Source organism: Seriola aureovittata, chromosome 7, assembly GCF_021018895.1.
Source record: "Seriola aureovittata isolate HTS-2021-v1 ecotype China chromosome 7, ASM2101889v1, whole genome shotgun sequence".
In the NCBI taxonomy this organism is placed as follows: domain Eukaryota; kingdom Metazoa; phylum Chordata; class Actinopteri; order Carangiformes; family Carangidae; genus Seriola; species Seriola aureovittata.
Window position 1 is genome coordinate 19,167,581 of NC_079370.1, and position 12,672 is coordinate 19,180,252.

Here is a 12,672-nt window from a genome sequence, read left to right on the forward strand (position 1 = left end):
GAGAAAAAAGCAGAAGAGGGCTTAACATTGAGTCTTGTCTTTTTCTAATACTTAATTAAACTCAATAGTATTTCCACTTTGGAAAATGCAGGTTACTTTTAACTTTCATTTCAGGTGCGGCTCTCATTTGAGACCTTTGCCAGCGATGCAACGCGGGCTCTGGCACGCCTCGAGGAGCTCCAGGAAACTTTGTCCCAGCGTGATCTCCCGCGGGACCTGGAGGGGGCTCGGAGGCTTATGGAAGAACATGCTGCGCTGAAGAAAAGGGCCACTAAGGCATCAGTAGAGGAGCTCGACACACAGGGACGAAGGCTGCTCCAAAGGCTACAGTCACAAACTGCAGGAGGTGGGAGTAGTGGTGAAAGCGGGTATGGTAACCGGGCTGGAGGAGCTAGCGGAGATTCCAACGACCATCATCATGGGTTTCACGCACATGCAGACGCACACAACCTGGTGGCTAAAGTGACGGGTTTGTTGGATAAGCTGCATGGGACACGCCAGAACCTGCAGCAGCTGTGGCACATGAGAAAGCTGAAGCTGGACCAGTGTTTCCAGCTGCGACTGTTTGAACAGGATGCTGAGAAGGTCAGGGTGCTGTTCTATTCTATCCTATTCTATTCTATTTCAACATGATAATAATTACATCTATAAGATTAAGTTAATTGGTTTACTGCCTCTTCACCTTTTTGCCCCGTGGTGCTTCTGTTAATATGTGCCAGTGCTACATTTTACTTCTTCATACATACAGGTATTTCAGGTCTCACAGGAGCTAATCTGATGCGTGAGCATGCATGCATGTCAGTCTTAGCTGGGTATTTGAAAACATTACATTAATCCAAACATTTAAGTCCTTAGATCAACTTTCATCCCCATGTAGGCCAGAATAACAAAGCTGTGTATGTATATCGTAGTAAAAGCTTAACAGATGAGGTAAAACTATTGTTGACACGTCCACACGTAGTTAAAAACTACTTGCGGATTTATACTTTTAAAAGTTTTTTTGGTAGTGTAAGAGTAAGTGTATGTTTCTGTGTGTACTCAGGCCCTATTTTGTATCTTGCTCAAATATTGTTTGAGCTGTGTGTTAGAGTAAATGAATGTGTGAGTGTGTGCCTGTATGTCGTCAGTGTTTCAGGAGAGAGTGATGTTGCGTGTCTGGGGCTGAGAAATGCAGCTATATGAACTGTGCAGAGCTGGAGGCAAATGCAGAGGCCTGCTATGGAACATGCCAGAGCTGTAATTAAACACACCTTTTCCACGCAGCAAACATGTAGAGAGAGGGAACACAGACAGAACACGCTGCCACATTAATAAAGGGTCAAGCACAGTGGACACTAGTCTGTAGACGTCTGTGCAGTGAGGAGTGATGAACGGCATTCTATCCCCCCTCTCCCATGTGCAGATGTTCGACTGGATCATGCACAACAAGGGCCTTTTCCTCACCAGTTACACAGAGATCGGAGGGAACCACCAGCACGCTGTCGAGCTGCAGACCCAGCACAACCACTTTGCGATGAACTGCATGGTAAGACGCTGCCTTTGTCTCCGTCCTGCGCACACACAAGTGCAGAAGCACACTCGCACACGGGCGATGCGTTCACAAACTATCATCATTACTGTCATTCATAGCAATAGACTAAAGCCTCCCACCGCTGTATAACCACCCCACACACAAACACACACACACACACACACACACAAACATGCGTCTCTTCCTTTTCACAGCCTTTGTCCCAAACCATCTTCTCCCTTGGGCTGTGACTTACTGCAGACTGATATTTTCTCTCCTGCCACTGTCTCGCTCATATTATTCAGCTGTTTTCCACTCTGCCCCACTCTGCCCCACTCTGTCATGTCTTGTCACAATGCTGTTCCCATAATTGACCCATATTGCCTCCGTGCCCCTCCCGTAGCTGTTTGCTGCCCTCTGCCGCTCTGCTCCACGCCCCTCCCTGCCCTCTCGTACCTTACTATAGTGTGTGGGGCTCTGCTGCTGACTAATAAGATAAACTGAGGGCATTATACTGTATCAACCCTGCAGTCATACTGTGTTCTGCTCTGCCAGCTCTTATCAAAACCTTTAACCTAATGGTTTTGCTGAATACAAAGATACTGATCCTTCCTTCTTCTTTGTCCTCCACCTGCCACCAACTGTTCTCTGCCCTAACTCTCTCATATTGTCATACTATTGCATTTTTCGTATTGCAATGCCTAGTTGACAACACCATCCTGTCATCAGTCATCTGTAGTACCCTTTTACCTTTTTATGATGCCTTTTTGGCAGATGTAATTAAGCAATTACCATCCATCTGAAATTAACAAGGATATACAAAGATGTAATTGGTTTTGAAACTATCTAAACTTAAAAAAAAAAGAAAACTAAAAACTAATTAAACATGTTCAGACCATTACCTCTGATTGGAGCAAAAAAAATCAACCCAACACTAACAGGCAAAGATATTAAACCATATATTTTTTTGCTCTCACTGTTGCTATTGTTAGTTTGACAAAAGTGTAGCCAGGGGAGAGCAGGGTCCATGGCCTACATCCTCCCACTCACCGTCTCACTGTTGTTAGGAAGCATTCGCAGTGAGCAGTGTCAACATGAGGGCCCATGGGCAGCTTCAGTGACCGCCCAAAGCCAGTTGTGTCAACAACTGCGGGTTGCGATGAACCAATAACCCCTGAGACAACAGTAGTAGAGAGGACAGATGGAACTGCAGTATAAAGTCACACAAATATTCACAACACACACACACACACACGCACAAAGTTTGATACACTCAGAGTGACCAACACCCCCTCCACCCATTCTTCCACAGGAAGCAGCGTTTCCCCTTCCTCTCGCCTGCTTGGCTGGATGGAAATACACAGTGTCAGGGGTGTGTGCGTGTGTGTGTGTATGTGTGTGTGTGTGTGTGTGTGTGTGTGTGTGTGTGTGTGTGTGTGCGTGTGCGTGTGCGTGTGTGTTCATGCTCATGTAGAGATACTGCCTGTGTCCTCTTGTTTCTGTGTGTGTTTCCAAAACACGTGAAAATTTATGGGAGAGTAAAAACAAGGTGAAACAACACAATTACATGTTTGCCAGCTTCCACTGAATCAACACTGGCATCGCCGGTCTCAAAAAATGTGTCGCTGCATCAACACTGTTTTCTCAGTTTTTCTATCAGGCATTATCAGCTTGAATCAAGGTCTAAATGCTAATGGTGACTGCAGTTATGAAGCGATATGTCATGAATGTCTCAGCAGATATGTTACTGCACTTTACAAATAGAGTTTGAGAATGAAGGAGTTTCTTTTTGTTTTCTTTTCTTTTTCTTCATTTTGTTAACAGTGAAAGATCCATTTTACACATACTAAGACATTTTGTGGGGACAGCTCATGAACAGCCATATCCTAGGACTTAAAGTAGTAATACTGTAGATTCTTTAAATATTTTGACAATGAGAACACAAACGTGATTCACAATCAATCACCAGGAAATATTTTTTTCCATTCACTTCTTCGAAGGTTGCAGCTTTTGCTTTTAAACCACAGGGAATTCTCTATTCTCATGTCAAGTGTAAAGGGACATTATTTTATACTATACCTTAAATTACAATTGACTTTTACTAATTGTACTGATAAATCCAAATTCTTTAAACAAAATAAAACATATTAAAATGTGGCCAACTACCAATTTCTTCCACTGCTAATCTTTCCTAAATCACAACATCCAGTTATAAATTCTCCAAATCCATTTTATTATTCTGGCACAGCGAGAAAAAAACCACAGCCAATACAGTGTGTAGCTCTCCACTACAAGCTCCACTACAAGCTCAAAAGTAGATTTTCTTGGCTTTGCAAAACCAGAAGAAATTCTTACTCTCTCTTGGACTTCTTTAACCTGCCCTGTATGGAGTCAGACATATATGTACTGTGTACAGCAGATGATTTGTTAAAAAGCAGGAATGAATTGCACAAAATAACCCTAAAAAACATACTCTAAGAAGTAGAAGAGAATTACTTGTGCAGGTCAAGGAGAGTGGGATGCTGCAAGCCTCTTATTCTAAGACCTTGTTATCCAAATGGAACAAATTCCCTTTCATTTGCTGCTGCGAAGGCAAAATAAAGTTGCTGATTAAGATTGTGCCAGTTTATACCCGTAAGTTTTTCATAGATACACTTGTGTGCACACGTAGACATGTACACACAGGCACAATAATCAGCAAATCTCATCCTCACCTCAAGCACTTTATAATTCACTGTGAACAGGTCATTCCCAGCGAAACAATCTGGCAAAACAATCTGCCTGCTGGACACTTAGCAATTTAAATTTGAATATGTACGTTACCCAACTGTGGTAGTGGTTTGATTGTGTTCTGTCATGGCTGCAGTCACTGGTATTTGTTGTTATAATGATTTATACAACATTACAGTCTATATACTATTACATATATAAAGCCTAGAAAAGCAGTCATGAAACATTTAGGATCTTTGTGGGGATAGGAATAGATGCCAAAATGCTAAACACACAAAAAAATAAAAAAAATACAATATATGTGCACAATGCAGGTTATACAAGCTGCACAAGTGATCATTTTAGTGCCCCAAATGGTTGAGCAGAAGAAAAATGGCAGACAGCCCTGAGGGCACAGAGGTGATTTGCCTTCAGTTTGTAGACAAGATATTTTCATAGAGATGCAGAACAGTCCCAGTGAACTCTGGAGAGCTGGCTGTAGTGGAATTGATCTGTGAGATAACAAGTACACCAGTGAACAGTGACAGTTATTCAAAGCTGGGGTTGTCATTGTTCAGGTGGCTTGTCGTTTTTTTTAAGCGGGACAATTGTGGAGAGGGGTTTTACCAGGAGACTGATCTGGCAAAACATTGTGTCAAACTTTTAGGTTAAAACTTACAGCCGACACAAAGTCAAATCGGTGTTTCGCTTCATGTTAGGGCACATGTGCAGTTAGGGTTTTCCTTTTCTAGCAGGTGTCCCCTCATTGCTCATTTGCTTGTTTTCTCAGTACTGAAACCTCCGAGCTCAGTTTAGAAACATAACCCTTCCTGCCTCAAAGGACACTGATGCAGGAGGTGGTGGAAACTACAGAGAGCTATTTATTTATACTCTATTTCGCCTTCAAAATAAAGTGACAGAATTTTTGGAGAATGAAGTAGTTTGAAGGTCAAAAAATATGAATCAAAACAAATGAATTAGCCATTTGTTCCCATAGAGCAGGTTTACTAACAGTCAGCTAACTCCCACTGGTTTCTGAATGTGTAGCGCCGGGTCTGAAGTTATGGACATTAACTTTCTTTGCATTGCTAGAATTTTTGAAGACATACATTTTCCACTGGACACTCAGGGGTCAAAGTAGCTATAGTACACTGGGTAGGAAACAAAGAGGGGCCTCTGTCACATCCTGTGTCTCTATGGCCATTTGCAACACAGGAAGCCTGTTAAGTTTTGCTGTTGTGGACAATTGTTCATCTTCTTCTGTTATTCACAAAGCAAGACTGATAGATTTCTGGGTCAACAGGGTTCTCTGTCTTTCTTGCCTCATGTCCTCATCAGGTTTAAATCAGGAATAGCGCCCACCCCACCCTCTCACCCTCCCACCCCCCTCTCCCTCATCCATCAGGTTTGGATTAAGGCTTTACCACTCTGTGCCTTCAAGTAGTCCAGTCTCATTCCCCTCATAATTGTGCAGATGGCTGGAAGGCCTTCAGGCTTATTGCTTGTGACTCCGTAACTCTTGTTCTCCCTTTTTCCCAGAGTCCCCTCTTCCCCTGTTTGTGTATATTTATGTGCTTATGGATGGGGTGTGTGTTCTCCTGGAGGTCTTTCAGTGCATGTGTTCTTTCTAAAAATCACCAAAGTTTCCTGTAGTATAATACCACATAAGACCTATAGAAGCTTAAAGATATTTCTTCCGGTGATGTTTGATTTGCGTCTTTGTAAAATTTCTAATAGGATTATAGTACTTTTACTGTGCACCGCTGTTCTTTTGTGTATCACAACTTACCTACTGCTGTGTATTGGAGAGCAGCTGGACTCCCTTGATTTCTCATGTGAGCCATACTTCTAAGCACACCACTGTCTCTATTATCCTCCAGCCAACATCAGACTTAATCTTGTACTTTTGATGTCCCAGTGTCAAGATTTTCCTGGATTTTGGACAGAGGGGAATGTCTCTGCTTAGTTTACACACGAATGAAGTCCTACAAGCAAAAGTAAAGCTATTCAAGACCATTTCTAAACCCAAATTTCACAAAAATGCACCATTAGAAATAATCTCAAAGCCTTACAGCTTAAACAAAACAAAGCGCCACTCCAGTGTCTGCAGCTTTGATGAGTGCTCACAATTTGTGTTGGTAGAATCATCGCTCTTCCCAGGACCCTGACTCTGTTCGAGGGCTGTAGCTGGTGCTTGGTTCATCTTTCCTTCCCGTTGTGATTGAAACAAGCGAACTAAGAGCCATAATAGGCTCCAGGAGCAGTAATTGAATAGAATAATAACACAGTTGTTAATTAGCGTTTGCTGATCCGTGCCTATCTACACAAAACAGCTTGGAGCCCATATATTAAAAAAGACTGAAAGATTAAGAGGCAAATGGGTTTCTTTTCATTATTCACATGGGGGTTATGCCTCCCAAGTGAATGACTTTTTCATGTCCACAAGGGTGTGTGTGTGTGTGTGTGTGTGTGTGTGTGTGTGTGTGTGTGTGTGTGTGTGTGTGTGTGTGTGTGTGTGTGTGTGTGTGTGTGTGTGTGTGTGTGTGTGTGTGTGTGGGAGAAGGGAGGGGTAGCTTATGACAAGGGTGCATGTATTGACTTTTTACTCTGCACATGGATGTAATTGTGGCCAATATGTTTCACAAACATACCTTAATTGCTTTGGAAAAATACAGCCAATCTTGGTTGTTAGAAGACATAGTTGTAGCTTCATGCATCATGGCAACTAAAATAAAACCATAACGCACAAATACCTTACCTGGCATCCTGTTTACATGAGTGAGTAGTGCCTCAGCTCAGCTGTCTTTAGATTTAAACCACTGAACTTTGACTCTAACACCTTTGTTTGCACACATTAGTATCCACTTTGTCTTTCTACATACAAGAACATTTCTCTAATATTTTTTGGGGGATTTTTGTGCCTTTAATGGACAGGACAGTAGAGAGACAGGAAATGGGGAGGCAGAGAGAGGGGGAATGACACGCAGGAAAGGGCCATCCGAAGCGGGAGTCGAACCGGGGGCCAGCTGCAGCGAGGACTGTAGCCTCTATATATACAAGAACATTTCAAGGATAAAGAAACAAATTCAGAATTATATTAAGAATTTGACTGAATTAAAACCAATTTCTTATGGTATGTATTTTAATATTTGACGTCTTGTTTCTCTGTCTCTCCTTTAACACAGAATGTGTATGTGAACATCAATCGGATCATGTCAGTAGGGAACCGGCTCCTGGAGTCAGGCCACTATGCCTCACAGCAGATCCAGCAGATCTCAGGCCAGCTGGAGCAGGAGTGGAAGGCCTTCGCTGCGGCACTGGATGAACGCAGCACCCTGCTGGAGATGTCTGCCAGCTTCCACCAGAAAGCAGACCAGGTACAGACACGCAACACTGACAGACACACAGAAATTGAAGCACAGCTCTGATGATGTCACCACACTTCAGTAAATGCGTATTTTTGGTTCAATTATATAGGCTAAAACACATGTATTTATCCTGCATATATGCAAACATTTACGGCTGAACTAAACACACTGTTGGCAACTCCGCTGCTTCAAAGTACCTGCATATACAGCATTTATAAAGTTCTGCATTCTCACATACATACAGTACGTACTGTGTAAATCAGAAGTGGGATGGAGCTTACTATTAGATCTGTTACAGACAAGATTTTCTGTCATACATACATACAAACCTTATTATATTTTTATACACTTTAAAAGACATGATAGAACAACAGATTTAAAGAGAAAGAGAAATAAGAAGAACATTTTTTTGGCTCCAGTACAATTATATCCAATACAAGCACTGGGGTTGCTTTATCCCTAATAGACTTTCTAAATGATCAATACTGCATTCTATTGTTTTGCTTATGGCTGCAGTAACAGCACATTAGTCAGTTGTTGACATCTATTGCTTGCTCAGTGGCTGCAACAGTCTTTAATGTAGACATCCATGTAAGCAATTGAGATTCCTTTGCTGTCAATATGTAGCTGGACAAAAGCAGTGTTACAGACATGACATTGTATGTTTGCGTTTTATATCTGTGGCAAAATGGACTCTGCTTTTGATTGACTGAGTTGCTATGATAGAAAGCATTTAGAGCAAAGAGCCAATCTCCAGAGACACACACACATTTTCCCCCTCTCCCCTTCCTTATACAGAATAGTCATAATAATGATTATTTTATTCAAGCTTTCTGTAAAACTGTCTTTACTGCTGTCTCTAGAGGCTTGATAAGAAATTCATTTTCTAATGTATATTTTTATATTGTCACCATGATATCAGTTTCAGTATCAACCAAACCTTTTTTCAAAGGTAACTACTGCTTTAATACAAAAGTCCCATCATGCATACACAATGAATACTGCATTGTAAATAACAAGCGGTATGCAGTAGTATTCATTATGCTGTATACGCCTTACACCTTACCTCAATAACAGTTTTGACAGAGACAGCTCAGGGTTAACAGCAGACAGCTAAAGTCTGAGAACAGGTAAATTAGACACTTAGACGCAGCATTCAAATCATTAAAAGTGCATTAGGATAGAAAACAATGGTAGCAAGTATGTGATACAGCATTTGAGTATAATATAATCCTGTATGCATTTATGTATATAACTTAATAAACTGTATATATGTGGGTCTGTGTTTTGCAGTATTTATATTGTGTGTTCTGTCCCCAGTACATGAGTAAAGTGGAGCCGTGGTGTAAGGCCTGTGGTGAAGGAGAGCTGCCCTCTGAACTCCAGGATCTGGAAGACACAATCCACCATCACCAGGGATTATATGAGCACATTACCACCGCATACTCCGAGGCCAGTATACACATCCATGCACACACACACTCACTCACTCACACACATACAAGGGATCGTGCAAAACACACAGGTACATGCAAATACTGACACCAAATTTGCAGAGTACAAAATAAGACTCATAATTATATATTATATAATATTCAAGTCAAACTACATGTTACCCTTTACAGGTAAGCCAGGATGGCAAGTCTCTACTCGACAAGTTGCAGCGACCTTTGACCCCAGGAAGTGCTGATTCACTGATGGCATCAGCCAACTACTCCAAGGCTGTACACCACGTCCTGGACATCATCCACGAAGTACTGCATCACCAGAGGCAGCTGGAAAACATCTGGCAGCATCGCAAAGTTCGCTTACACCAGCGCCTACAGCTGTGTGTCTTTCAGCAGGACGTGCAGCAAGTAAGCAACGCATACAGACACACAAAAAGCAACTGAAGAAAGTGCTAAGTAACACAAAGCACTACCATTGCTCAGATCTAACCTACCAAACATTTTTACAGGTATTAATCTTCCTTTTGAGCTTTAAATTTAATTTCAGTTTGATGATCTTTAATCTGTAAAACTTGATTTAAGGCTGGTATTGCTGTAAATTGTTTTTGCTAGCAACAAAGATGGCTAATAAAAAGGATAGGAAACTGTTCTATTATACAAACAGTACGCAAGTGTTGCTGCCTCACTATATTTCAATGGTTATGAAGATTCTAGAAATCTTTGTTGTTTTGCAGGGGGATATTCTGTAAGCATCCACACTGGTTAGTGATATTAAGGATATAATATAATCAGTTCAGCTCCTTCAAAGCCTTTTTTCACTTCCTCCTGAGTCGTCAGAGTGAGTCTATATCTTTCTGTATGAGTGTCTGGATGGCAGAGCCCTTAGATCAAAACTACTGAGTTGGTGTATAGTGTCATCTCTGCGTTTCTACCCTTTGGGCATGAACTCCTGTCTGCCTCTTTGCCCCCTCCCTCCTCCCTCTCTCTCTCTCTCTCTCTCTCTCTCTCTCACACTCTCTCTCTTTCTACCTTGCTGTGTCTCTGCAGTTCTGTCTTTCCCATCTTTCATCCGCTCTTTCATCACCCCTTTTTCTCTTGGTAGTGGTTTCCATGGTGATGCAATTTACTGTCACGTTAAGTGTCGAGGGCATTGTGCACATGTTCATGTGTGTTTGTCCCATGGAAATATTCTCTGGGAGACCTTGAAAACATCATGAAAATCCCCTTCATTACCCTGCATAGAAACAGATGGAATATGGCCATCTGTTTAATAGATAATAAGGTAATTATGCACAAAGATTTATAGCTAATCTCATCCACAGAGGAAATGTTTACACTTTAGACTGCTCTGGATTTCCTATCTAGTAAAACTGAATTGTCCACACTTGTGTAATTTATACAGATGGAGTGCAGATGAAGAGAAGGAGCAAAAAAAAAAAGGGGGATGAGCAGAGGGGACGAGTGAGCAAGACAGAGGGATGAGGGAGAGAGATGACATCTATAGACTACTCTAACTCTAATGTGATCTGAATACAGCCTTTCTAGTCAATTGCACCCCCTACTGCTTGAAAATCTGAACTGCATTCTTAATGTGTTGTTACCCTGTGCCGCTGTGCATATTTAAATATGTACATACTGTGTTTGTGTGTGTGTGTGTGTGTGTGTGTGTGTGTGTGTGTGTGTGTGTGTGTGTGTTCCAAGGTGCTGGACTGGATAGAAAACCATGGCGAGGCCTTCCTCAGTAAACACACTGGTGTTGGGAAATCTTTGCACAGAGCCCGGGCTCTGCAGAAGAGACATGAAGACTTTGAAGAGGTTGCACAGGTGAGTTTGAAAAGTAATGCATTTGAAAGTGAAAGCAAAAATCTACATCCGGTCACATTCTTTTTTCCTCTAAACATCAAATCAGTAACAAAACAAAATGCAAGTCTGACTGTTGCGATCCATTGTATATACATAACATCAGATAAAATGTTACATAAAGTCATATTTTAGAGGACAGGGATGAAATGACCTACATCTGACACATATATACAAAACTAACAAGACAGTACATGTCCCAGGTTTGAACCCAGAATCCTCTTACTGTGTGGCGACAGTGCTAACCACTGCACCACCATGTTGTGCGAGATGCACGAGATACTGTACTCTCATTTTTTATTTTTTTAATATACTTAATGTTAACGTTTCAGAACACCTACACAAATGCTGACAAGTTGCTAGAGGCAGCAGAGCAGCTGGCCCAGACCGGAGAGTGTGACCCAGAGGAAATCTACCAGGCTGCCCACCAGCTCGAAGATCGCATCCAGGACTTTGTGCGACGAGTTGAACAGCGTAAAGTCCTGCTGGACATGTCTGTTGCCTTCCACACACACGTCAAAGAGGTGTGTATCTCCCTCTCCTCTCCTCTCCTCTCTTTTGCTACAACTCAATGCTACTAAATCTCTAAGAAGTCAGGAGCCAAGAAAGTAGAGGAATATTGATTTATTGATCACACTCCTACTTGTCATTGTAGGTAGGAACCACAGTAAGAACCTTTCATTCATTGTTCACCATCAACAACTGAGTCATTGTGGACTGAGTCTGTGAACGGTGTCTAAAAATTACAATGGCAATGTGAGGGACATTTTAGTTCCACATATCTGTACACAAGTCCAAGGACCTGACTGATTAAACTAATGATATTTCTGTAGCACCACTTGTAGATAAAATGCCGTCACATTTTCAGGAATGATCACAGTTAATTTTTTGCATTTGTCATCTTAATTTTGTCGCATTGGCTAACTATGTTGAATTGTTATTGCAGTTTATGTAAAAAAAATAAAATAAATAAATAATAATGTTGCGTATAGATCACACACACTTCATGAGCTGTGATCAAAATTTAAAGTGCTTCACACATCTACACCAAGTATTTGCTTTTTACGTCATTGCCTTCAGTTCTTCTATGTGTGTGTTTCTATGTGTGTGTGTGTGTGTGTGTGTGTGTGTGTATGGGTGTGTTTGTGTGTGTGAACGTGCATCATTCCTCAAAATGCTCCTGCACATGTTTTTTGCTTGAGTCATTATGTTCTCCATGTGCTTTCCTTTCCTTCTATAGTGCACATGTGTTTACACAAATTAAAGGCAATCTCGCTCAAAGTGCCTCCTCCTTCCCTGTGATAATGATGATCATGCCTTTAATTTTCTTTAATATTATTTACCTCATTTCTTAAAAAGTGAATAAAGAAAACTCAAACTACGCAGCAAAGAGAAGAAAGCAAACCAACGATATACCTAAACCTGCTGATCACTTCCCCAATCCCTTAGTTCCTCCCGCAGTGTCATTTTAATGTGAAAGTCATTCACTGTACATGTTTGTCAGACTGAACCTCTCCACACTGACAGAGCACTGTGCTCTACATGTGTTAACACTACATCCTGTTTACATAGACTCAGAGACAGTCAGAGCCATGGTGTTATTAATGAAGATAGTCTTTAATGTCCATATGGACTAATCTCCTTCACCCCATCTGTCAGCTCACACTGGTGCAGGTCACCGTGTGTTCTGTGTGTATGTGAGCCTTTGTGTGTGTGTGTGTGTGTGTGTGTGTGTGTGTGTGTGTGTGTGTGTGTGTGTGTGTGTGTGTGTGTGTGT

The 12,672-nt window shown here is 41.5% G+C and overlaps 1 protein-coding gene across 5 annotated transcripts in view; it reads left to right on the forward strand.

Moving 5' to 3' along the window:
• Positions 1-12,672, forward strand: part of triob (trio Rho guanine nucleotide exchange factor b) — a 112,539-nt gene that overhangs the window by 52,411 nt on the left and 47,456 nt on the right. For all 5 annotated transcript variants that reach the window (XM_056379847.1, XM_056379842.1, XM_056379845.1 and 2 more), the window contains 7 exons: positions 115-585; positions 1,403-1,525; positions 7,405-7,596; positions 8,908-9,039; positions 9,213-9,443; positions 10,737-10,859; positions 11,228-11,419. In XM_056379847.1, coding sequence (XP_056235822.1) covers positions 115-585; positions 1,403-1,525; positions 7,405-7,596; positions 8,908-9,039; positions 9,213-9,443; positions 10,737-10,859; positions 11,228-11,419 — 1,464 coding nt within the window. The remainder of the gene's footprint in view (positions 1-114; positions 586-1,402; positions 1,526-7,404; positions 7,597-8,907; positions 9,040-9,212; positions 9,444-10,736; positions 10,860-11,227; positions 11,420-12,672) is intronic.